General features: G+C 39.5%; 1 protein-coding gene across 6 annotated transcripts in view; it reads right to left on the reverse strand.

The window, feature by feature from the left end:
- The window catches only part of RYR2 (ryanodine receptor 2), a 787,631-nt gene that overhangs the window by 312,146 nt on the left and 448,575 nt on the right, over positions 1-26,910 (reverse strand). For all 6 annotated transcript variants that reach the window (XM_030812625.1, XM_030812626.1, XM_030812624.1 and 3 more), the window contains 5 exons: positions 24,333-24,574; positions 20,189-20,381; positions 17,490-17,706; positions 14,295-14,399; positions 9,644-9,747 (listed from right to left, as the gene is read on the reverse strand). In XM_030812625.1, coding sequence (XP_030668485.1) covers positions 9,644-9,747; positions 14,295-14,399; positions 17,490-17,706; positions 20,189-20,381; positions 24,333-24,574 — 861 coding nt within the window. The remainder of the gene's footprint in view (positions 1-9,643; positions 9,748-14,294; positions 14,400-17,489; positions 17,707-20,188; positions 20,382-24,332; positions 24,575-26,910) is intronic.

The raw sequence follows: 26,910 nt of genomic DNA on the forward strand, positions 1-26,910 counted from the left end.
CCTGCCTCAGCCTCCTGAGTAGCGGGGATTACTGGTGTGCACCACCACACTTGGCTAATTTTTGTATTTTTAATAAAGTCAGGGTTTCGCCATGTTGGCCAGGCTGGTCTGGAACTCCTGACCTCAAGTGATCCACCCACCTCGGCCTCCCAAAGTGCTGGGATTACAGGCATGAGCCACCACACCTGGCCACTGATTCAGTCTTGCTACTTGTTATTGCTCTGTTCAGGTTTTCAATTTCTTCCTGGTTCAGTCTTAGGAGGGAGGCTGTATATTTTCAGAAATTAAGTGGGTTTTATAACAGGGACACAAAGATTGTTCAACATCTGCAAATCAATAAATGTGATACGTTGCAAAAACAGAACCAACAACAAATGCCATATGAGCATCTCAATAGGTACAGAAAAAGCATTTGATAAAATTCAGTATCGCTTCATAATAAGAACTTTCAATAAACAAGGGATAGAAGGAACATACCTCAAAATAATAAAGGCCATATACAACAATCCAACAGCTAACATTATGCTGAATAGTGAAAGTTGAAAACTTTCCCTCTAAGAACTGGAATAAAACAAGGATATTTACTTTCACCACTCCTATTCATTACAGTACTGGAAGGCCTTGCCAGAGCAATTAGGCAGCGGAAAGAAATAAATGGCATCTAAACCAGAAAAAATGAAGTCTAATTATCCTTGTTCACTGACAATTTGATCTTATGTCAAGAAAAACCTAAAGATGCCACAAAACCTCTTATTTGATAAATGAATTCAGTAAAGTTGCAGCATGTAAAATCAATGTACAAAAATTGGTAGCATATCTATAGACCAGTAACAATCTAAGAAACAAATCTAGGAGGCAATCCTATTTACAATATCCACATAAAAATTAAAATACCTAATTGAAATACCTAAAATACCTAATTAAAATATATTTAACCAAGGAGGTGAAAGATCTGTACAAGAGAAACTACAAAACAATGATGAAAGAAATTATAGATGATGCAAACAAACAGGAAAACAGCCCATGATCAAGAATCTGAAGAATTAGTATTGTTAAAATGATGATATAGCCCAAAGCAATCCATAAATTCAATGCAACTCATATCAAAATACCAATGTCATTTTTCACAGAATTAGGGAAAAACAATCCTAAAATTCAAATGGAACAAGAAAGAGTCCAAATAGCCAAAGCAATCCTGAGGGGGAAAAAAAAGGAGGCATCATATTACCTGACTTCAAATTCTATTATAAGGCTATAGTAACCAACACAGCACGGTACTGGTATAAAAACAGACAAATAGATCAATGGAACAGAATAGAGAACCCAGAAATAAAGCTACATATTTACAGCCATATTTGCTGGCTTTCACAAAGCCAACAAGAGCATACATTGGAGAAAGGATACACTCTTCAATAAATGTTGCTGGGAAAACTGGATGACCACATGCAGAAGAGTAAAACTGGTCCCCTATCTCTCACCACATACAAAAATCAACTCAAGATGGGTTAAGACTTAAACAAAAGACTCAAAATTATAAAAATACTAGAAGAAAATCTAGGGAAAACTCTTCTAAACATTGGTCTAGGCAAAGAATTTATGACTAAGACCTCAAAAACCCAGGCAACAGAAACAAAAATAGACAAACAAGACCTATTTAAACTAATAAGCTTCTGCAGAGTAAGAGAAAGAATCAACAGAGTGAAGAGACAACCTGCAGAATGCAAGAAAATATTTGCAACAATTCATCTGACATCAAACTACTCACTCATCCAGAAATACGCAAGAAACAATTCAACAACAAGTAAAGCATCAAATAGTCTCCTTAAAAAGTGGGCAAAGGACATGAATAGACATTTTTCAAAATAAGACATACAAATGGCTAACAGGTATATGAGAAAATGCTGAACATCACTAATCATCAGAGAAATGCAAACTAAAACCCAGATGAGATATCATCCTACACCCGTCAGAATGGCTACTATTAAAAATGCAAACAAACAAAGAAAAGATGTTGGCGAGGATGCAGAGAAAAGGGAACTCTTATGCACTGTTGGTGGCAACGTAAATTAGTACAGCCTCTATGAAAGAATAGTATAGAAACTTAACAGGGAACTAAAAATAAAACTGCCATTCAATCCAGCAATCCTACTATTGGATATCTACCCAAAGGAAAAGAAATCGATATATCAAAAAGACACCTGCACTTGTATGTTTATTGCGGGACTATTCACATCAGCAAAGAAATGGAAGGAACCTAAGTGTCCATCAGTGGATGAATGGATAAAGAAAATGTGGCATGAATACATAATGGACTATTATTCATGCAGTAAAGAAGAATGAAATCATGTATTTTGTAGCAACATGATTAGAACTGGGTCATTATTTTAAATGAAATAAGCTAGACCCAGAAAGGCAAATACCCATGTTCTCATTCATAAGTGGGTGTTAAAAAATCTGTACACATGGACATAGAGAGTGGAATGACAGTTAATGGAGACTTGGAAGAGTGAGGGGATTGGAAGGGAGTAGATGATGAGAAATTACTTAATGGGTGCAATATACATTAACTGGGTGATGGATACCCTCAAAGTCCTGACTTTTGTTACTTCATGCATGTAACAAAATTGCACATGTACCCTGTAAATTTGTACGATTTTTAAAAAGGCAAAAAAAAAAAAGAATAGAAAAGAGTATCTAGGGTGTATTTCAATTGGATCTGTTGGGAGGATATTATAATTTCAGGTGGGAAATAGTGGTAGCTTAGCCTAGGTTAGTATAGGGTGACAATCATGTTGGAGTTGATGATGTGGTGACAGTAACATTAGTAATGGAAGAAAATAAAGAAGTCAATGGATTATATCAATAGAAAGCCATGGGTGAAGGGAAGGGATGTGTCCAGGATGACTCTCAGATATCTGAGTTGTGTTCTGAGGGGCACTTAACACAACAAGAGAAGGAAACTGAAAGAAGCCTGAGATTCGAAGGTATAAAAAAGTCACAAAGTTTGAGGTACATTTGCAATATCTAAGCAAGTTGGCATCTGAGAATGTTATGTGCTGGATACCTTTTTAGGACTAGGTACATGACTGTGAATTTAAAAAAAAATCATGCTGTGGATGTCGGGTGATAATGAGGTATCAACGTAGGTTCATCAATTGTTATAAATGTACCACTTTCTTGAGGGCAGCTGCCTGTGGAAACAGGGGGCACATGAAAAGTCTCTGTATCTTCCTTTTAACTTTGCTGAGATCCTAAATCTGCTCTAAAAAATAAAGCTTTTTTGTTTGTTTGTTTGTTTTTTTTAATTATAGTTCCTGGCTTCATGGAGCTTACAGTCTAGAACAAGCTTTTCCAGCCCACAGCCCAGGATGGCTTTGAATGTGGCCCAACACAAATTCATAAACTTTCCTAAAACATTATGAGATCTTTTTGTGATTTTTGTTTTAGCTCATCAGCTATCATTAGTGTTAGTGTATTTTGTGTGTGGCCCAAGATAATTCTTCTTCCAATGTGGCCCAGGGAAGCCAAAAGATTGGACACCTCTGGTCTAGAAGGAAAGGCAAATATTAAATAACCTCAGAAAGTGATATTACAAATTGTGGTGAGAGTTATAAACACACTATCAGGTGTTATAAAGGAAGTGAAGGAAGTAGTGAGGAAATTCTTATCAGGGAAGTGATATTTAAATGAAGGCCTGAGGGATGAGTAGGGAGGAGCTCCTTTAAGGGTGAAATGAATTTTCCAGGCAAAGGGAACAGAATAGGTGAGGCAGGAAAAAGTTTAACTCATAAACAGGAAGAGACCATGAGGGTTCGAACATAAGGAACAAGGCAAAGAGTGGTACAAGGCATGATGACAAACAGGAGGGGTGTCAGATTGTCTGCACCCTGAACACACCTGTGAAGATATCAGACTCCATTTAAGTTCCACGGAAGCCATTGAACAGTTTTAAGCAACATATGAATGAATGCATGTGTGTGTATGAACTCAGGCTGCTGGGTGCAGAATAAAGAGGGCAAGTGGGAGGACCAGTTAGGAGATGGCTATAGTAGTCTGGGTGACAGATGATGGTGGCTTGGACCAGATTGACTGCTGTGGAAAGGGAGGGTGGAGGAAGAGTGAGGTACACTTGGGAGGACCTGATGATGGGTTAGAAGTAGAAATGAAACAAAGGGAAGAGTCAAAGGTGATTCCCAGGTTCCTGGCATGTGTAGCAGGATGAATAGCCACGCATGTTGAAAGACTCAACATCCTAAATGCAAATACAGGGGACATAAAGCTATATAGGTCTAGGTCACTTCTGATGCATCCAGGTCAATGGAATGATAGGACATACAATTCTGTCACTCAGAGCAGATGTCTGGGGTAGAGATGGACATTTGGGGAGGTATCAGCACCTGTGTGGTAATTAAGTCATGGAGTGGTGAGAATACCTTCAGAGAGTTTGCACACTGAGAAGAAATGGCCCAAGACTGAACATAAAGATTCACAACATTTAGAACTTGGGAAGATTGGCCAGGCACGATGGCTCACACCTGTAATCCCAGCACTTTGAGAGGCCAAGACAGGTGGATCACCTGAGGCCAGGGGTTTGAGACTAGCCTGGCCAAGATGGAGAAACCCCATCTCTACAAAAAAATACAAAAGAAAAATTAACCAGAGGTGGTGGCAGGCGCCTGTAATCCCAGCTACTCAGGTGACTGAGGCAGGAGAATCGCTTGAACCTGGGAGGCAGAGGTTGCTGTGAGCTGAGATTGCGCAACTGCACTCCAGCCTAGGCAACAGAGCCAGACTCCTTCAAACAAACAAACAAACAAACAAATAAGTAAGTAACTTGGGAAGATTGTTGCCAGCAAGAAACCAAAAAGAAGAAAGAAGAGGAGGAGGAAGAGACAGAAAAAGGAGAAGGAGAAAGATAAGGAGAAGAAGAGGAGGAAAAAGAAGAGGGAGGAGAAGAAGGAGAAGAGTGAGAAGAAGAGCGAGGTGAAGAAGGAAGAAGGAGAAGAAGAGGGAGAAGGAGAAGAGGGAGGAAGAGAAGAGGAAGGAAAAGAAGAGAGAAGAGAAGAAGAGGGAGGAGGAGAAGAGGGAGGAAGAGAAGAGGCAGGAGGAAGAGAAGGAGGAAGAGACGAGGAAGTAGGGGAAGGAGAAGAGGAAGGAAGAGGAGAAGAAGAGGAAGAAGGGGAAGGAGAATAGGGAGAAGGAGAATAGGGAGAAGAAAAGGCAGAAGGAGAAGAGGGAGGAGGAGAAGAGGGAGGAGGAGGAGAAGAGGGAGGAGGAGAAGAGGGAGAAGGGGGAGACAGAGAAGGAGAAGCAGAGGGAGGAGGAAGGAGGAAGAGAAGGAGAAGGAGGGGAAGGAAAGAAGGAAGGAAGGAAGGGAGGGAGGAAGGAAGGAAGGGAGGGGAGGGGAAGGGGGTGGGTGATGGAGGGAGGGGAGGGAGGGGGAGAAGGAGGAGGAGGAAAAGAGGTATGAGAAACTAACTTGCTCTCTTGGACAAAAATTCTACCTCTCCCCTTATCAGTTATTTGTCCCCCTTCCATACTGCTTTCCTCTCCATCCCTGTGTCCTGGGTCCCTACTATTCCTCCCACCTTTCACCACATATGTGCACAAGCACACTACATCATCTAAAAATAATTTTCAGGAAAAATACTTGGCCAGGAGGAAAAATATCATTGTAGTGTCACTATATTTTTGTTAACTTCCAGAGGAATAAATTCTATGAATGTGTATTACATGTCGATTAAAAATCCTTATATCAATTATTTCTAAAATGTGAGCTGTTTATTCAGAAATTAAGATCTGGAATTTGGAAAATAATAAAAACTAAACCAGAAACTGAACCTCTGGTAACACTGATCACATTTGAGGGTCATCTGGCAGGCATGATCTGCCAAGCTGTGCTGTTCTGAGAGTGTTACAATTTTGCAGTACTGTACGATACACAGATGACGATGGAAGTCTAAAGTTGTCATTGTCAACAATTTACGTAAGAAAAAAATCATAGAAACAGCACCCAAAATTGATATTTCATTAAATCGCTCCTCAACCCAAAATAAGGGATATTCTGGAATAATTTCTTGCTTATTTGTTATTTGGAACTTCTAAAGATGTAAACAAATGAAGCTGTTCATCCCTCCCATGATATATTTATTAAACAAACAAAAAACCTAGACTGTGCTTCCTCTCAAGACATATGGTGTTAAAGGCTTTATCGATATCCTATTAGTTAGTCCCTATAATAATTCCATGAAGCAAATACATTATGATCCTCATTTTACTAAGGAGAAGAAAACCTAGGGTTCAGAGGAATTGAGTGACTCCAGCAACATTTCCTTGGTGGACCAAGCCCTTAAGTCCAGACGACCCAACTCCAGAGTCTGTGTTCTTACCTACGCTGCTCTGGGGCCTGCCAATTAAATAAGTGAATAAAGGAAATATAGGAAGAAAGTACTGTATTTTCTCTAAACCCCTGGAATTGGGCATGGTACGAATGTTAGACAAGTATAGGTGTTTTCCCCTAATTTGATTTGTAAATAAATAAATAAAAATCAGTCCATCATAAAACCATATAAACTAGCTATAAGAAAATCAACAAAGAAACGTTAAGCATTTGCTTGTGAAGAGGGTGATTTACATTCATCAGAGAGAATAAAACCACAGTACGTGCAGTCTGCAGATTAACCAAACCAGCCACCAGCGGCTGTTAGGTATGACACTGGATTACATGTAATAGTCAAAGGCACACATGCTAAATGCAAATACAGAGATTTCTACAGTCCAGAATTTACTCTCTGCTATAGCTGGCTTAGCGGTCAATTGCTAAAATGATAGGAAATGCACTGCAAATTTAAATTATGTTAGACCATGACCTTTCAATAAAACATTCTGTTGTAAAAGATGAAGAAATAATGAGCTGCCATGAATTACTAAGCTAAATATACCAGCCTCATGTCAAGAGTGCAAAGGAAGATCAGAGATGCTGAATCCACGTACCCAGGACACAGGGCTCATTATGCATTCTTTATTACAAGCAAACCTTGTCATTTTTAACCTTTAGGTTCTCAATTTACTTGATGTGTATATATTGCTTTTTCTTTTAAGTTCCTAGTAGATCCTAAGCTCAATCTATGCCTAATGTGTTCATTTACATGATAATCTGCATCCTTGAGGATACAGAGTTATACATCACTTAATGATGGGGATATACTCTAAGAAATGGGTCTTTAGGTGATTTCATCATTATGTGAACATTATAGAGTATATTTGTACAAACCTAGATCATAGAGCCTACTACACACCTAAGCTATGCAATATAGCCTATTGCTGGTAGGCTACAAACTTGTACATGTTACTTCACCAAATACTGTAGACAATTGTAACACAATGGTAAGTATTTGGGTATCTAAATATAGAAAAGGTAGTGTGTTGCACTAGGATGTTATGACAACTATGACGTCGTGACAGGAATTTTTCAGCTCCTTTATAATCTCATGGCCACCATCATATACGCAGTCCATCATTGAGTCAAACACTGTTAGGCAGCTCATGACTATATACCTGAGCCCAAATTCTAGAATTTGAAATGTGGTTTAAATTTTATGTTCCGGGTCCCTGGTAAAATAATTTCAGTGGAAATAACTCCTTACTACTCTTAACAAAACTGAAACAAACAAAAAGGACTATAGTTTTGTACATAATATAAAAACATATTAGGATTTAAGTGACCTATTTGAACAAATCCAGTTCTATAGGACATCAAGGATGGAAAGAGGACAAGAGTAAAGTTACTGGCTTTGCAAAAATATTCTCTTTACTTTTCTATATCAAAATTCGAAATTATATTCCTTCCTTTGTTCCATTTCAGTCCCATTATTCCGTCTGCAAAGGTAAGGGGCAAAATCAAGAGGTCAACTGGCAACAATCACTAAAAAGCAAATTTGCCTTTACTGGGTGATATAAAATACTCTACAGTAGCTTTTCTCAAAATATGTGCTCAGGCCGGATGCAGTGGCAAGCTCCTGTAGTCCTAGATACCCAGACTGGGCCAGAGAATCATTTGAACCCTGAAGTTGGAGGCCGCAGTGCGCCATGATCAAGCCTGTGAATTGCCATTGCTCTGAGGACAGAGAATCACTCGAACCCAGGAGTCGGAGGCTGCAGTGTGCCATGATCAAGCCTGTGAATTGCCATTGCTCTGAAGACAGAGAATCACTTGAACCCAGGAGTCGGAGGCTGCAGTGCGCCATGATCAAGCCTGTGAATTGCCATTGCTCTGAGGACAGAGAACCACTTGAACGCAGGAGTCGTAGGCTGCAGTGCGCCATGATCAAGCCTGTGAATTGCCATTGCTCTGAGGACAGAGAACCACTTGAACGCAGGACTCGTAGGCTGCAGTGCACCATGATCAAGCCTGTGAATTGCCATTGCTCTGAGGACAGAGAATCACTTGAACCCAGGAGTTGGAGGCTGCAGTGCGCCATGATCAAGCCTGTGAATTTTCATTGCTCGCCAGCCTGGGCAACATAGTAGACTCTGGCTCCTTTTAAATTTATTTTTATTACTATTATTTTTGAGACAGTGTCCTGCTCTGTCATCCAGGCTGGAGTGCAGTGACATGATCACAGCTCATTGGAGCCTCAATCTCCCAGGCTCAATCCATCCTCCCACCTCAGCCTCCGAGTAGCTGGGACTACAGGTGTGCGCCATTACGCCCAGATAAGTTTTATATTTTTTGTTGACATAGGATCTCACTATGTAGCCCAGGATGGTCTCAAACTCCTGGGCTCAAGGCATCTACTGGCCTTGGCCTCCCGAAGGGCTGGGATAACAGCCACAAGCCACTGTGCCCAGCTGACTTTGGCTCCTTAAAAAACTAAAACAAAACCAAAGATATGGTGCTCAGATAAATAGTCCTCATAGGTATGCTCTGAAAAGAGGCTGCTATGGTCAAATCAGTTTAGGAAATACCATATACAGACTTCACCCCAAAGTTCTGAAAAGTCCACCAGCAAAACTTTTTAAAGTATTTAACTCTTTGAATTTAGCATCTTTTAAATATATTAAATCAGTGCTTCTCAAATTACCTATGGTGAAGAAGTAATTTTCTTTTAATATTCGGTCTATTGTGGTTCTTCTGATATAATACAATAGAATTATTAGGGAAAACTGAATTTTCAAAATGAAGACATATAGGCTATGACCTCACATTTCTTAAATTATTAGATTCAATATGTGTAAAATTGCTTCCCTAAATTGGTATAGAAGTTTATAAACACTTACTCTTAATATCTTATTTAGTCACAAACCAGTAACAATTTGTGACTGGCCCAGTCCCAGTCCACAGCCCACATTCTGTGGACCTGTATCCTACCAGATCACAAAATCCTCGTCATCCATAATACCCATAAACATCTGTAGGACACCCTTTGCGAAATACTGATGTAGAACAAGAGGACATAAATTAACAGGGCCAAAGTCTTATTCTCAACAAATACTGATCCAATCCACTTACGCATTATAAAAAGTTCTAGCTGGAATTAAAAATCACTTCACAGCTCAGTTAACACATAGCATCAATATCTGTTCTTTGTTTTATTTTTTCAGGGAAGGCAGGTTGGAAAATAGAAACAGTTAAGAAACTCACTTCAGGGTCTCAAGCGACATTTGTAAGTTGTAATTGCGCTCCTGTTCAGGCAGCTTGGAGAACTCCACCAGGCATGGGTGTTGTCTCTTGTTGTCATCTCTAACCTGAAACAGGACAGGAAATTGGCATATAATAGTCTCCAATGCCAGGCACTAGCAATGGAATTCAACTGTGTGGTAGAAAGTGGAGGTGAAAGGCAAGAAGGAACACCCAGATCATCACCCCCACAAAGCTGCCCCCACAACCTCTCAGGCACAGTGAGTATCTGAGGTCACTGGTAAAAGCTGGCATTATCTTCGTTCCTTCCCTTCTGTTTGGCAGAGCTTCCATGAACCCCCGCCATGCAGACTTCTACCCCAGATTCCCACAGCTCCTTGCAGCATTTGCTTATATCTTGCTTTCTCAGGGAGGTTTACCCTGCCCACTTGCCTAATTAGGACAGTCTGCCTGCCCAGCTTACTCTTTTTTTTTTTTTTTTTTGGTCCATACACCTTCTAACAGATTGGATTTATTGAGTTACTGGGCTATTGTCTGTCTCCGTGAATTAGAAGATCAAAAATGGAAAGATTTTGGTCTCTTCTGTTCTTTGATGTGTCCCAAACACCTTAAACATGCCTGGTATGTCCTAGGCACTTGACACATGTTTTATAAATTGAAATAAATCCTGTATAAGAAGGATGTGGCAATGACTTGGTTTTAATTCATAGTAATTTTCCTGTATAGAACCAAACTGATTACAGACATCAATTAACAACAGGACTGACTGACATCAACACTTTGAGGTGGTTCTAGCTGTTCATTCTACCCCCTGCATGTTACCTCCTGATCTCACAAATCACCCTACTACCTTCGCAAAATCCATTAGCATCATATGCAGGTGGTTTTTATATTAATTCTTGAAACTGTATATTAGCAATCACATTAAACTAAATGCAAGGTTTTAGGAATGAATTAATGAGAAACATGTTCTCTCTCCTTGCATTAGTAATTAGGTTTGTTATCTTCTCAGAGACCTAAATCGCATCGGCATTAATGCCGTGGCAGCACCTAGATGGCAGCCATATGCTGTCAGGGAACAAATTAGTTCATGAGCATCATTACCAGGTCCTATAAATGCCACACGAGAAGGACAGAAACATGACGGAGTTTTTTTTTTAAGTCTTCAGCAGTCACCAAGTTAGAAATGATGTATTTATTCCTTTCTTTCTGGTCATCATTACGAATGAACAAGACTTATATAGAATCATATATTAGATATACTTATTTGATTGCAGAACTTTGAAAGTGAAATTGAGTTATGTAATTTTACTCTAAACTCTAAATCTCTAACCCTACAAACGAAACATAAAATGAACATTTATAAAATGAATGTGTCTGAACTGGGAAATAATCTCCCTATTTAGGTCATCTCCACTTTGTCTCTACTCTCTATACCAGCATAACCAACACCATCATCTTCTCAAGTGTCTAAATGAAACCAGAAATCTGCGCAGATTCCCTTCCTTCTCCTGCTACATCCCATATGTGAACATCGAAACATCTCCTGTAATCACGTCTCTCTATCCCCACTGCGGGGCTCTGAGTCGCCTCTCACTTGAGGTACCTGTGCTCTCTCCCTGTCTCTTTTCCTGCCTCCAGGCTCTCTGCTTTTCCACATTCACAGCAGAGCTTCTTTTGAAAGCAGACGTAAGCCTGTCACCTTCCTGCTAAGCATTTTTCAATGCTCTTTAGCCCCCTACAGAATAAAATCATCTCTTTCCCAAGCCTTTTGTGACACACTTCCTGCGTACACGGCCTGGCTTCCCATCTCTTCTCTGCACCACAGCAGAGGTGTCCTCTTGCAACACTGCGCTACTGAAAGGTCATAGCTAATGTCCTGTCTCTTCTGCCTCCTTGCTTTTACACATGCCAGGTCCTCTGCCTACTACATGGTCATGCTTTCTGATTGCCAGCTATCTTGTACACATCCCTCAGTCTTGGATCAAATATTTACCTCCTCCTGGAAGCCTTCCCTGATTTCCCTGGGAAGAGCTAAATATTACTTCCTTACTCTGTAATTGTTTGCCTACCAATCATTCAACTAAACAGGAAGCGCCGAGAAGGCAAACACGATAAAATTAAAAGTCAAGGTCTTTTCAAAATTGGGTCCCCAGTACTAAACACACCAGGCAAACAGTAGACATACAATAAATGTTAAAGGGACGAATAAATGATAGACTGATCTGTCTTGTTATTCCATAAAATAGAGCCCTTGCACCATGCTCCTGGGAAATATATCCCAAAGAAATGATAACTTCTTCAAAAAAAAATCCAGCATGCTAGGTAGCTAAGTATAAATTGCTCCAAAGAAAAACATACTTGAATACTTCAAAACCTCATTTAAAATGTTAATGAATTTATGAAATTAGCATAGTAACAGGCACATATCTTAGTCTAGAATAATAGACATCACAAGGTCAAGGATTGTAACTACACTTCACAAAAAGGAGTTTCAGGGAAGGTCTTGGAAAAGAAGCAGGCTGCAAATCATACATTGGATGAGAGAACATTTCCTGCACCAGCAAAGGTGTGGGTGCTAACACAACAGCAGCAGACCAAGGGCTCAGTGTCTCCCCCAGTGGTACATCAAACCCAGTGTTGCCTCAACTGGCCTCAGACCCAGCAAAGGATAACTTGAGTCAATTGCAGGCAAGAAGGCCCCACGGCACTGTATTATCCTTTAATATCTGAAAACCCAAAGAGTGTCTTCAACATAGCAGGAATACAATGTATGGTATCAAACAGAACTAAATTTAACTGGAAAAATCAATAACAATGAGACTTTATATTTTAGTCAGTTCTTAAAGAAGAAACACACCTAAGGCTTCACTGCAAAACGTAATCATTTAGGCGAACTTACTGGGAGTTCGCAGTGGAGATCATCTTAGAAGCCCACTGAAATATTTGCTATTACGATATTGGGTTTTGCTGTTTGTTTTACATTTTGTTTGTTTGTTTGTTTGTTTTTTAATGGGAACTTTTTAAAAAATCTTCCTGGCCTCTAATCATCTTTTCCTATTTTTGAAACTTCTGGGGAATGTTGCCTGTAATTCCTCTGGCAATTGATTACTTACTCATTTGTAGCATCTCTCTTCCTACTGACTAATAGATGGTTCAGTCTCTTATTTAGCATTTATACATGTCCTTCAATTTTAAGAATTGATGAGGCCGGGTGTGCCTGTAATCCAGCCTGTAATCCCAGCACTTTGGGAGGCTGAGGTGGCCAGATCACCCGAGGTCAGGAGTTCGAGACCTGCCTGGCCACATGGTGAAACTGGTCTCTACTAAAAATACAAAATTAGCCGGGTGTGGTGGTGCATGCCTGTAAAACCAGCTACTTGGGAGGCTGAGGCAGGAGAATCGCTTGAACCCGGGAGGTGGAGGTTGCAGTGAGCCAAGATCACACCACTGCACTCCAGCCTGGGTAACAAGAGCGAAACTCTATCTCAAAAAAATTTAAAAAATTGATGAATGTAACACAAAACTAGGTACCCAAGTGTTTGTTGGTGTAACGAATGTCTAACTATCATTTAGTTAATAAAAGCATCCCATTTTCTGGTCATGCTTCAGCAAGCCTTACAGTGACTTGCAGTCACTTTCTAAATTCTGTCTTAGAAAACCTTGATTCCAGTCTTGGAGCTGCTACTCACTAGCTATGTGATGCCTGCCAAGGCATTTAGCAACTGCAAGAACTCTCCACTAGGTCATCCCCAGTACAACTGAAATAATAACAACCCAGTTCACTGTAATGATAATTTGACTTAATAATCTGTATGTGAGAATGCAAAACACTGAAAAAATATATAAATATTACTGAGTAGTGTGGAGTATCACATGATACCACTACTAACATTATATTAAGTATTCTTTATTTAGAGCTCAATGCAATAAACTGTGATGGGTAAATACATTAATTTCCACATTCAGTCAGGTATAAGAAAGTGTTACAGCCTTCAGGACACTTAGAATAATATCACACAAATGAAAGTATTACCATGGTTTTGACACGAACAAGTACATGATATACAGTAGGATTACACAGGAAGTTGTTTGTTTTAAATCTAAATTTTATTAAGTTGTAAACTAAGATCTTTAGCCAAGTATCATTTAGAAGCATGTGCAATCATGATTTCTCAGTCTTCATTCTACCTGTGAAACCAACTAGGAACATTTGCCCACAGGTCTCCACTTTTACACACAATTGGAACTGAAAGAAAAGAAACATCAGCGAGGGAAAAGTAAATTGCCTTCTTTTCATTTTCAGTTTTTACTTTCAGTTTCACTGGGATTTTTTAAGTGGCTTAAAAATCAATGCCTATTATCTGTATATGTTAACCTTGATTTGAAAATATAACTTTCAGCCCAGAGACTGGTAACTTTCCATTGTCTAGACAGCTAGACCATCCTTCAGTGAACCTGCCAATAATGCCTGTCAGCCTCATTAACGACAATAATGTAGTAAGGCAAAACTGCACAAAGACTAATGTGTAGGGGGAAAAAATCAATCCCACTAACTGATTGATGTCACTCCATAGCAGGAAAAGGGGGAAAAAGTTATGTTTTCAGAAAGATGTATTCAAAGAATCCGAAAATAAATTTCAAAATTACGTACCGGACCATACTGCCAGCCAAGCTCAATTTTATTCATAACCCAGAGTTCATGGATATTCTCTGCCAGTTTTTCTCTTATTCTTTCTAGATGAGGAGGCAACACGATCTAAAATTTACAAAAAGAAAAAAGACACATCAGAAACAAATGCAATAAGATGCGGTGCCAATGGTCTTCACTGCAAATCGAACTAAATAAAACTGCCTTATAAACCAGTAATCATAGAACAAAGTTCTAAGCCATTTATTTCACGACATTCTTTTTTTTTTTTTCCTTTGAGACGGAGTCTAGCTCTGTTGCCCAGGCTGCAGTGCAGTGGCGCAATCTCGGCTCACTGCAAGCTCTGCCTCCCGGGTTCACACCATTCTCCTGCCTCAGCCTCCCGGGTAGCTGGGAATACAGGCACCTGCCACCACGCCTGGCTAATTTTTTGTATTTTTAGTAGAGACGGGGTTTCGCCGTGTTAGCCAGGATGGTTTCGATCTGCTGACCTCGTGATCCGCCCACCTCGGCCTCCCAAAGTGCTGGGATTACAGGCGCGAGCCACTGCACCCAGCCTTCATGACATTCTTTAAATAAATTTGGGGACTTTTTTTTTGACAACTTAGGTTTCCAAATCAATTTATGAGCCACCAAAAAAAAAAAAGGAGTGTTGGTGGGGACAACCGAAAGTTGTTTAATGGATATGGGGCTACTACCAAGGAATGTATGACTTAAAATGAGAAATCACCCCAAAGCTCTTACATCAACTGGGCCAGCATTCATAAGCCGGGGTAAAGGCAATTCAGTGTCCACATTATAGTCCATCGGATCTTTGAGCATGTAAATGTCTGACTAGTGACTGATGTCTTCCCCTACACTCTACTCTGTTACTGTTAGTGGTTTCTAAATATAAGCTTCACAGAAAAGAAACAAAATCTTTACATGTTCCCATTAAAAGGAAAAAATGGAATGTTCATAGAAAACCCAAGGTAAGGGACTGGTTGTTTACGTCTTGATTAAGCACTTCTGTGTGACCCCACAGCTAGTCTCACAACACATAGAGTGGGCAAATGACCACAATGCCCAAAGACGAGGTGGCATTCCCACGAGAAGCAGGTGATAATTGTTTCCTTTCCCTGATAGAGGTTATCTGGGTCTCAGGTAATCCTTAAGGTTCTACCATATCATCTAGTTGTTCATTTCTAGTCTCCCAAATATTTTATCCTATAAACATAGGTTGCACTATACATATCCTCCCACCTTTTAGCAATGGGCAATGCAAACTGAATTTTGGCCATGAACAATGTTTGCATGTTTATTTTAACAACATGATATAAAAAGGGGGAACAAGAAATACGATTTGAGGGCCGGGCGCGGTGGCTCATGCTTGTAATCCCAGCACTTTGGGAGGCCGAGGCGGGCGGATCACGAGGTCAGGAGATCGAGACCACAGTGAAACCCCGTCTCTACTAAAAATACAAAAAATTAGCCGGGCGTGGTGGCGGGCGCCTGTAGTCCCAGCTACTCGGAGAGGCTCAGGCAGGAGAATGGCGTGAACCCGGGAGGCGGAGCTTGCAGTGAGCCGAGATTGCGCCACTGCACTCCAGCCTGGGCGATAGAGTGAGACTCCATCTCAAAAAAAAAAAAAAAGAAATGCGATTTGAGGAGCTAAAAATCTGATTGCTAAGCAACTGAAGCTTCGGAGGCATGGTATTTATTCAACTTCAGACTTTGGAAGCAATATCTTTGATCTTTAAAAACTAAGAAACAAACTTTGAATATCTAACCAACCTCACTGAAGCTACTTCACCATCTATATAAATCGATATTTAATTCATTGCCAACCTCAGAACACCATTACATCTATGAAACAGAAAAAGAGGAACAACAGCTAACATTTGTTGGATGACTATTTGCCAAGTAATATGGTATCTATTAACTATGACAAACATACTCTAAGCATCCCAGTAAAGAAGGCGAGCAGCTCCCCTAAGGGGAGAGTACTTGATGCCAGGCACTTTGACTCTAGAGTTCATGATCTTAATCTCTAAATTAAGACACCAGAGTTCATGATCTTAATCTATACCCAAAATAAAAGTCAGTTAAATATCTTCCAAATAAGTGTATCGAAGAAGGAAATTAGAAGAAATTAAAAACTCCATGTTTCCTATACAGTATCCTCATCTTTCTCTCTGTTTTCCTTAGATTCTCACAGGAGTGTGAACCCTATTGTGAACTGCACACCCCTTATGAGAATCTAACTAACACCTGATGATGTGAGAGAGAACAGTTCCATCCCAAAGCCGTCCCCACCTTCAACCCCAGCCCACCGGCTCGTGGAAAAATTGTCTTCCAGGAAACCGGTACCTAGTGCCAAAAAGGTTGGGGGCTTAAGAACTACACTCTAAGATCAGTATGTGTCACATCTGTATGATATTACTTCAAGTGCAGTACATTACCCCAGATATTAAATCATCTTAACATTATTATACCTTAAAATTTCTTGTACGATTTTTGTCACTAAGTTCCACCTGTTACTATTATTGCCTATTTTTAAAAGTATAATATGCACTTTATAAACTAAGCAATATTAATTATTTTAATAAAACTTTAAAGACAACCATGAACAGTGTTTTTAACACCTCAGGTTGTAATCTGTTCGTACATTAGGGGATCAGTTTATTGGGTTGGGAAAACTACTTAAAACATAGAATAGAGGCCGGGCACAGTGGCTAATGCCTATAATCCCAGCACTTTGGGAGGCCAAAGCAGGTGGATCACCTGAGGTCAGGAGTTCAAGACCAGCCTGGCCAACGTGATGAAATCCCATCTCTACTAAAAATACAAAAATTAGCCAGGTGTGCTGGGCACCTGTAATCCCAGCTACTTGGGAGGCTGAGACAGGAGAATCTCTTGAACCCAGGAGGCAGAGGTTGCAGCGAGCCGAGATTGCACCACTGCACTCCAGCCTGGACAACAGAGCAAGATTCCATCACAACAACAACAACAACAAAACACAGAATAGAATAGAAAATGAGTGAGTGGACACGGTAAAGGTAAGTGTTAATTTTGTGAGACTCGTTTCAGTCCTACATGTCAACTGTACAACTGTATTACTGTGAAATCCATTCCTATGGGTTGTGGTCCAAGTGTAAAGCCACCGGGTATCAGAATGACTGCAATACCAGCGACTGCTGTTCGAGTGGATCTTGGTACCTGGCTGGTATCCACAGGGATGGGTGTGAAGGCAGCTTGTGTCAGGGAAACTGTAGGACCCAGCAGGTCGCGTGTGTAAGTTCTTTCTTGCTTGTACTCTCGGCTGTGTTCCACTTTCAACTTTTCTTTTGGCAGAACAGCTTCGTAACAAGGAGCATATCCAGGTGGAGGAAGAAATTTGAATTCTCCATGTCGCCCCCCAAGCAGAAAGCGTACTCTAAAAAGGATGCATGTTAGAGTCAATTTTATCTCTGGTGTACATTAAAGTTTTCTAATCAACAAAATCTTAGGGAAAAATTATTAGTACAAAAGTAATTTTATCAGAAGCCACATTTTCCCCTAAGTACCATCATAATGTGATCACCTGAGAATTCAAGGACCTCTAATTGTAAAAGGTAAAACATGAGGACATCATATTCATCAAAAGAGAAAACCTGCTTAAGTTAATTAATGGGTCCGTGAAGACATCAGCTGCTGGGGAAGTAACCAAAAGCACACACACCACATTCTTATGGGAATGAAGTGCATGTCCATAATAACTGGTCACTTAATGTCCCAAAGTACCCACATAATCGACAGATATAGAAAAGACCTGATCTAAATATCTATATGCTTAAAATTACAGGACTTAACAAGGAATGAGGGGAAAAAACAGTCACTTTTCTTTCTTTTTTTTTTTTTAGATTCTTTTTTCACATTCTTGGTCACTTTTCAATGTCCAATTTCCTCATGAAATTCTCTGAAGCAGGGGTCCCCAATCCCCAACCCCCAGGCCACGACAGGTACCAGTCTGTGGCCTGTTAGGAACTAGGCTGCACAAGGAAGGAGGTGAGCTGTGTGGGCAAGAGAGCATTACGGCCTGAGCTCTGCCTCCTGTCAGATCAGCAGTGGCCTTCGATTTTCACAGGAGTGCGAACCCTACTGTGAACTGTGCCTGTGAGGGATCTGGGTTGCACATTCCCTGTGAGAATTGAACTAATGCCTGATGATCTGAGCTCGAACAGTTTCATCCTGAAACCATCCCCACCTTCAACCCCAGCCCTGGCCCATAGAAAAATTGTCTTCCACAAAAGCCGTGCCTAGGGCCAAAAGGGTTGGGGACTGCTGCTTTAAAGGAGATTCTGATGTCACTTCAACTTGAAGAAAGCAGGTAACATTATCGCTGTTTATCATTTTCAACAACAAAAAAGAACTTACTAAAATATTTTATACATTCTGCTCATTTAAGCAAAACTATTTTAATCTGAGTTCCATTGAACAACACTTTTTGAAACAGTTAAATGATATCTATTTCCTGGGGCCCTCAGGTTTACAAAAATAAATTTAAATTTTTCATTTTCCTTGTAATTCTTTTTTATGTGTGTGTCAAGTTCTCACTCTGTTGTTCAGGCAGGGGTGCAGTGACACCGTCACAGGTTACTACAGCCTCCAGCTCCTGGGTTCAAGTGATCCGCCCAACTCAGCCTCCCAGGTAGCTAAGACTACAGGCATATAAAACTAGGTGCTAATTAAAGAAACAAAACAAAACAAAACAAAACTTTTGCAGAGATAGGGTCTCACTATGTTGACCAGGCTGGTCACAAACTCCTGACCTTAAGCAATCCTTCCACCTTGGCCTCCCGAAGTGCTGGGATTACAGGTGCAAGCTACTGCACCTGGCCATAATTATTTTTCTAATTTGTTTATCAGGTCCAGTCCAAAAAAATAAATAAAAGCAAAGAAAAGTGAGGAAAAATAAAAATGTCAAAACATTCCAGAAGCTTATAGAAACATAATTTGTATAAATACATCAGAAAAAGTAACTGGTACGTGGACAGCTAATATTCATGATTACTCTGTTCTTTCTTCAATATGATGCTTTTGTAACTAGGAATTATTCCTGGGAGAATTATAACTAAAAGAATAACTAAAACAAAGGGAGTCCTTCTAAGTGTACAGGTGTGTGTGTTTATAAAAATAAATGACAGAGTACTTATTATAACAGACCATCATTTATTAAAGTTTCATTTGCAGAACTACAATGGATTATCACTTTAATTTGTTTTCCTCCGGTAATAGCAAAAAAGGAAAGAGTGTGAGAAAACCATCTTGGTACCATTGACCATGGGCAGAGAATAAAGGAATAAAGAGAATAAAGGTGGAGGAACACTGAAGAAAGCCATCTGGGCCTCATCAACAAAAAGGATATTTAATTTCTATTGAAATAAGGGGGTGTGCAGTGGGGTGAGGAACTACATCTTAAAAAAGGAAAACGAGAGATTGCGCCACTGCACTCCAGCCTGGGTGACAGAGTGAGACTCCATGTCAAAAAAAAAAAAAAAAAATAGGAAAATGAATGAAAATATAAGAAAATGAGCAGTATTTTTTTAAACAGCCTTGTTCATTTCATCTAAATAAATGAACTAAAAAACAAACAAACAAAAAAAAACAAACTTTGAAATAGTTCAGGACACTGGTTTGACGGAGACTGCCCACATCTAAACACAGTGGGGACCATAAACAAAGCATTCAGCCTTGCACGATGCCCCTCTTAGGTGAGTCTTACCTCCTCCTTCAAGACACAGGCAAAATGCGCAGAGGACAGGTGCCCAGGAGAGACAAACAATGGTTAGAGAAGCAGGGCAACGGCAGTGCAGAGTCTTCTGTGGAGGTATGAGAAATGAGAAAGGAAAGAGACCAAAAAACATAGACATACTAACTTTATTCCTGCAGAGAAACTAACGACTGGAAAGAAGAGGCCGTCGATGTTGAAATTCTCGAACATTCCTTGAACAGGTTGTCCATTAATTCGGAACGAGATGCTTGGGGCACTCAGATCTAAACAGCAACTGATGACATCATCGGTTCTTAACAGATGTTGGTTTGGTGAGCTTACAGTACGAGCAATACAACCTATTGGGGGGAAAAACATTAAGGAAGGTCATGTATTTTTTATCTCAGAGGATCAGCTTCAGAGCCAAAGTCAAAAGATTTGAATAGGTAGTGACAAACCAATGCACAACATCAGAAGGAATAAATCTTGAATGTAAACGCACGTTACATGTTAAACTCTTTGTCAAAACAAAAAAAAAGATTATTTCAGGAGTCAGGCTGCTACCTATGTTGTAAAATGGACCTTCTGATAAGCAGAAATTTCTGCATGTAGATGGATGGCAACTGATCCAGAAATTATCTAAGAGCAGATTATATAATGATGTCAAAGGAACATCTCCAGGGACTTCAAATAGCTACCTTACCATCTACTACTTGTAAGACCATAACCGAATTACTTAACCTCTATTAATTTTGATGTCTTATAAACAGAACACCAAATACCGTCACCTTGTTTAGTTATTTTGATGATTAATGTTTTACAAGTAACAGAGTCTCAGGCACAGCAGGTACTTCATCTCAGTCCCTTTTTCAAATGCTAAACTCCTTTCGTTCTATCAATTTAAAATAAAAATATATAAAGACAACAAAAGCAGAAAATATGATCATTCATTCCTGCAGCACGTTGTTTATTGTGAGATAACTATAGGCCAATTGGCCTATAGTTTTGCATTTATTTCACACAAGATCTTGGTTGGCTTCTTAAGTAAAGCAGGATATAATTGGAGGTGTGAAAATGATACTGGATGAATGTTATTTCTTGCCCTGGCAAGACCAACCTATGATCTAAGCCCATTCCTGATTCTAAGAACTCCTTTGCTAATTAGTCCCAAGAGCATCTGCTTCTCACTGCACACGGGAAGAAAAGAAGGTAAGGTCCTCCCAAACACACATGCTCACAAACATAAAGGAAACCTTCAATTTGAGCAAAGACAAAAATAGACTTTGTGATACATGCTTTGTATTGTTAATAATTCTTTTTATTTGTAGCATGCCAATATCGCTACAAAGGACATATTTGAAATGCCAGTAGTAGAGAATACCTATTTTTTTTAATGTGGACACTTTTTATTGTACCAATATTCAAATTCACAGGCAATAAATTCACTATCAAGTGTCTCTTCTAGAATTCCCTGAATATAATAAAGGCAGCTTTTTAAAAAAATCATATAAAAGCAATGCAGAAAAAGGTCTAGTTTCTTGTTTGTACCAAGATCTGTAGCTAATAGCAATGTTATTTACAAGGTATCTATTATAATCAAATATATTTTTCACTTTGAGGGATATGATAGCTTTATAGATCCTGTATTAGAAACCTGTACCCATCTTTCCTGTACATTCCTCCACTCTAATTCTATATTTAAATTCTCTCAAAGCACGAAGATTTTTTATGCTTTTGGTCCTCTCAAACACCTGGGACCTGGATTCCCAAAATCCAGTTCTGCAGTGACAGAGAGGAAGTGAAGCAACACCACAAAGTTTAAATTGAAGAGAAGAAATGAAGACATAGCTAAAAACTTTCGCTTATGAGCCCAATCCTTGTTCCAAGAAATACTGCCACTCTCCAATTACAAAATGTTAAGTGGCAGAGAATGTGCTCTATCCTGGAAATCACTGATATTTGATACTTCAAATTGTACATCAACCATTAAGAAGAAAACAGGACAATGACCCCCAAGAAGGTTATCTGTTACTATGAATTCGAGTTTCATAACTCACATTCCAACTAATTTAGATTTGTCTTCATTAATTACGAATCTAAAATAAGCAAAGCATTTAATAGACCCCCAGTGGCTTAAGAGAAAATACTTTTCAACTATAGGCATGATATGATACATATTTTCTTGCCATTTAAAAAAAATGAATAAAATTTCAAGATGCTTTTCTCCTGAAATTCCACTGCCTACCATCCTTTCTGGTACATGTCCACAGATTCACTAAATTTTTTGTTGTTGTTCTTATTGTTCTATTTAACAGATACTTTGTAATAAAAGGTATAATGCATACATTTCAATTCCATAAGAACCAGGTACTTCTAATGTATTGAAAGAAAAAGCTTCAAGTTGAATACAAAACAAAAATAGTAAAATATGTTATTATATGGAGAGACTAAATGAAAGCAACTTGGCACTGTCGATCAATGTTTTTTTTTAATCTAATATCTGTGTAATGGGAAAACAACGTGTTTCATTTATTTATTTGAGTACTTATTTCCTGCAGAGCAATACTAGGAGCTAGAGAGAGAGGGGGTAATAGTATCTAAAGGATTATAGTTAAAACGTTTTATAACATGGACATTAGCCCTATTTTGCGTTTAATAGGTCTTCTGAAGTTAGGGCTCTTTCTCTCTGGTTGGTCAGCAGGACAATTTTCCTAAGGGAACAAGGCACTGTGACTATGGTCTGGCTGGCATAGGTCGCCTTTGTACAAAGCAGTCTACAGTACTGTGAGGACTCCAACCACATTCCTCAGAGATTAGATGAAATATGCAAAACACAGCTTCAACCCCATAAATATATATATACCTTTTATGTACTCACAAAAATTAAAAATGGAGGCTGGGTATAGTGGCTCACACTTGTAATCCCAGCACTTTGGGAAGCGGAGGCAGGCAGATCACTTGAGACCAGGAATTCAAGATGAGCCTGGCCAACATGGTAAAACCCCAACTCTACTAAAAAATATATAAAAATTAGCCAGACATGGTGGTGCAAGCCTGTAGTTCCAGCTACTCAGGAGGCTGAGGCATGAGAATCACTTGAACCCAGGAGGCAGAGGCTGCAATAAGCCAAGATTGCACCACTGCACTCCAGCCTGGGCAACAGAGCAAGACTCTGTCTCAAAAAAAAAAAAAAATTAAAAATTCACAAAAAAACAAAATACAGCTTCCTCTCTTCTAGACAACTGAGCTATTGGCACTCAATGAAGAAAGAATTCAGTAAGTATCATTGTTAGATACAACTACATGGAATGCTTTTAGATATAAACTCATTACCATAAAGTCTTAGGTGTAGTTCAATTTATTTCTTATTTTTCATAAGCTTTTAGGCCCATAGAGCATTCATAAATGTCTATCATCTGTACTCCACAAGAGGCAAAGTTCAGCTTTATAACTTAAGGTACTTTTCTGTATCTTTCATATGCTAAATAATTTATAAACTATGCCAAGATCACCCCAGGACTATATTCCAAATGCAGCTTCATTAATATAAGCTTATGTTTGCAGAATCCAGATGAATTTTCACATCTAAAAAATCTACATAATCAAGAGCTAAGCTTTTAAATGGAGCTAACCAAACTCTACTTCTTCAGGAATCAGAGAAAATAATATTATTTTTTAATATATAGTATTCATTTTTAATATATATTCAACCATCAAAGCTAAGAGTTGGTAGCTGGTGAAATGACCTATTCCTTTATTTTTAAACCATTTTATACTTCTAAAACAAAGTGTCATTTGTTATGATCTGAGTCCTCATACCACACTTTACAAATTATTGATTTCCCACCATTACATTATCTAACAGAAGGCTCAACTTAGTCTATTTCTTCCCATTATTTTCCAAGGTTTGTTTTTTGTTCTTTTATACTGGCAGCTAAAGCTTTAAACATACCAATTAAAGCAGAAAACTCACAAGTTTCTTGCAGTTCATTCATGCTTTGGAATGCACTCTTTAAATACACAGTATTGTTCCTAAGCAATACACTCTTATTTAAATTTACTCTTTAAATACACAGCATTGTTCATATGCTCGGCAGTCCCTTGGAAATGTACTATAATTTTAAGTATTTTCTTTTACCCCTAGTGAAATACTGCTTTTTCTTCAACACTCTTGCTCATAATCTCAATGCTAAACTTCTGAATAATTAATACCCTATAGAAGTACCCAATGGAAGCAGCACCAATAGCTTTCAGAAATGCCTAGCAAAAGATCCTCTGGAACACGGTGAAAGAAAATGGATAGCACGTACCTGACCAGAGATGAAGGCCATCAAATCCATAGGAGAAGAGATCATCTCCAACACCATTTCCACCCCACTCTTCACCCCCTCCAGGGTAGGGAGAATACCCTTCAGTGGAAGCCCAGCCCACTCGCAGGTGAGTTGCTTCAGCTGTCACAAAGGGCTCTGTGTGGTCCACCATCAATTCATAGTACCATTTCTTATACTGAGCAGAACCTTCACTGACGCCCAGAAAAATATTGGGTCTCATGCTTTAAAGAGACAGGAATCACATGTAAGAAAAGTCCAAACAAACCTTTCATTGTTTTCATTTACATCTCACAATTTTACTTTTGTATTTCATTTATTTTAATTTTATTGAGACAGACTCTTGCTCTGTTGCCTAGGCTGAAGTGCAGTGGCACAATCATATTTTATTGCAGCCACCATCTCCCAGGCTCAAGTAATCCTCCCACTTCAGCCTCCTGAATAACTGGCACTAAAGGCGAGTGCCACCATGCCCAACTAATTTTTTTTTTATTTTTAGTAGAGATAAGGTCTTGCAATGTTGCCCAGGATGGTATCAAACTTCTGAGCTCAAGTGATCCTCCTGCCTCGACCTCCCAAGTGCTGGAATAACAGGCATGAGCCACCGTGCCCAGCCACTTCTCACTATTTTAAACATTAGTCATGCTTCTCTAAGATGCCACATATTAAATATATATTTCCTTAATTACTAAAAAATTATTAAAACTACCACTGAGGTAGTACACAGAGAAAGCCAGCTTCACTGTGAACATTCCATCAGCAGATTTGCTTCCGAGATTTCTTGGCGGTGTCACCCAAGGGACTAATGTTATTTTGTCTTAATTCCTCTTCAGCACGTTATGTATCATTAATTGTATTTAAGTCACAAACTGAGACACTCAGAGCAGACTTTTAGAATTAATGGAGTTATTAGGAATTCCGGACATGGAGAAATTTTCCTAAGCTAAGCTTTGTGTCACATGGGGTATGGGGCTGAGGTAGGTCATGTTGTTTATGAAGGAACCAAGATGACTAACAAGCTTCGTTGTTCATTATGCCTCACTGTGAACAGAAAAAATACAACAGCAAGTTGTATTTAATTCCATTTTAGGAGAGGACATATACCCTATGGTAATACCAGGTAGAAATGATTGAAGGTCTCAGAACATATTACTCATGAACAGCAGGTCTGTTATATGAAGAATCATGAAGGAAATCTTAAATCAATACTGTAAAACAAACAAACAAACAAAAACATAGAAGGTGTTTGGACTTTGCTTCCCAGCTAAGCAGAGGTAACATAATTTAATATGTAACTGACTTATTTTAAAAAGGAGCTCCTCAAAAGGAGCGAAGGAAAAAAACCAGCTGTATCCATTTCCCAACAATTTCCATTTTTCCAGCATAGTATGGTTGGAAGTATAGTTGGAAGACCATGGGTTTCTGAGTCAGAGAGAAAATTTGAGCATCCATTTGCTAGCTCTGTGACCTGGCACTAGTTATGAAACCTTGCTCATCCTCCATTTACCCTCCTGGAAAATGGGCTGGTAAACATCTATAAATTTAAGCATGTTGTGAGGATTGAATAATAGAATAAATGTAAAGTCTTTGCCATAGAGTGAATATGCAATAAGTATATATATATATTATATATTTTTAAAAAACACATTAGCCGGGTGCAGTGGCTCACACCTGTAATCCCAGCACTTTGGGAGGTTGAGGCGGGCGGATCACAAGGTCAGGAGTTCGAGGCCATCCTGGCTAACGCGGTGAAACCCCGTCTCTACTAAAAATACAAAAAATTAGCCGGGCCTGGTGGCAGACACCTGTGGTACCAGCTACTCGGGAGGCTGGGGCAGGAGAATGGCTTGAACCCAGGAGGCAGAGTTTGCAGTGAGCCGAGATCATGCCACTTCACTCCAGCCTGGGTGACAGAGCAAGACTCTGTCTCAAAAAAACAAAACACATCATAGAAATACACAACGAACCCATTTCTGTTTAAAACAGGATGAAGCTATCAGTTTCTCCAGGCTAGCTGCTAGATACAGTGTGTCAGTGTTACTACTATCACACACAGCATTTTGTTGATTGTAAGCAGTTATTTCTTATCATTTATTTATGTGTTCATTTGGGGGATGTGATGGTTAATACTGAGTGTCAACTTGATTGGATTGAAGAATGCAAAGTATTGTTCCTGGGTGTGTCTGTGAGGGTGTTGCCAAACGAGATTAACATTTGAGTCAGCAGACAGGGAGAGACAGACCCACCCTCAATCTGGGTGGGCACCATCTAATCAGCTGCCAGCACAGCTAGAATAAAAGCAGGCAGAAGAACGTGGAAAGACTAGACTGGTTGAGTTTTCCATCCTTCATCTTTCTCCCGCGCTGGGTGCTTCCTGCCCTTGAACCTCGGACTCCCAAGTTCTTCAGCTTTTGGACTCTTGGGCTTAGCAGTGGTTTGCCAGGGGTTCTCGGGCCTTCAGCCACAGGCTGAAGGCTGCACTTCTGGCCTCCCTACTTTTGAGGTTTTGGGACTCAGATGGGCTTCCTTGTTCCTCAGCTTGCAGACGGCTTATTGTGGG

This window comes from Nomascus leucogenys, chromosome 5 (genome assembly GCF_006542625.1).
Source record: "Nomascus leucogenys isolate Asia chromosome 5, Asia_NLE_v1, whole genome shotgun sequence".
NCBI lineage: Eukaryota > Metazoa > Chordata > Mammalia > Primates > Hylobatidae > Nomascus > Nomascus leucogenys.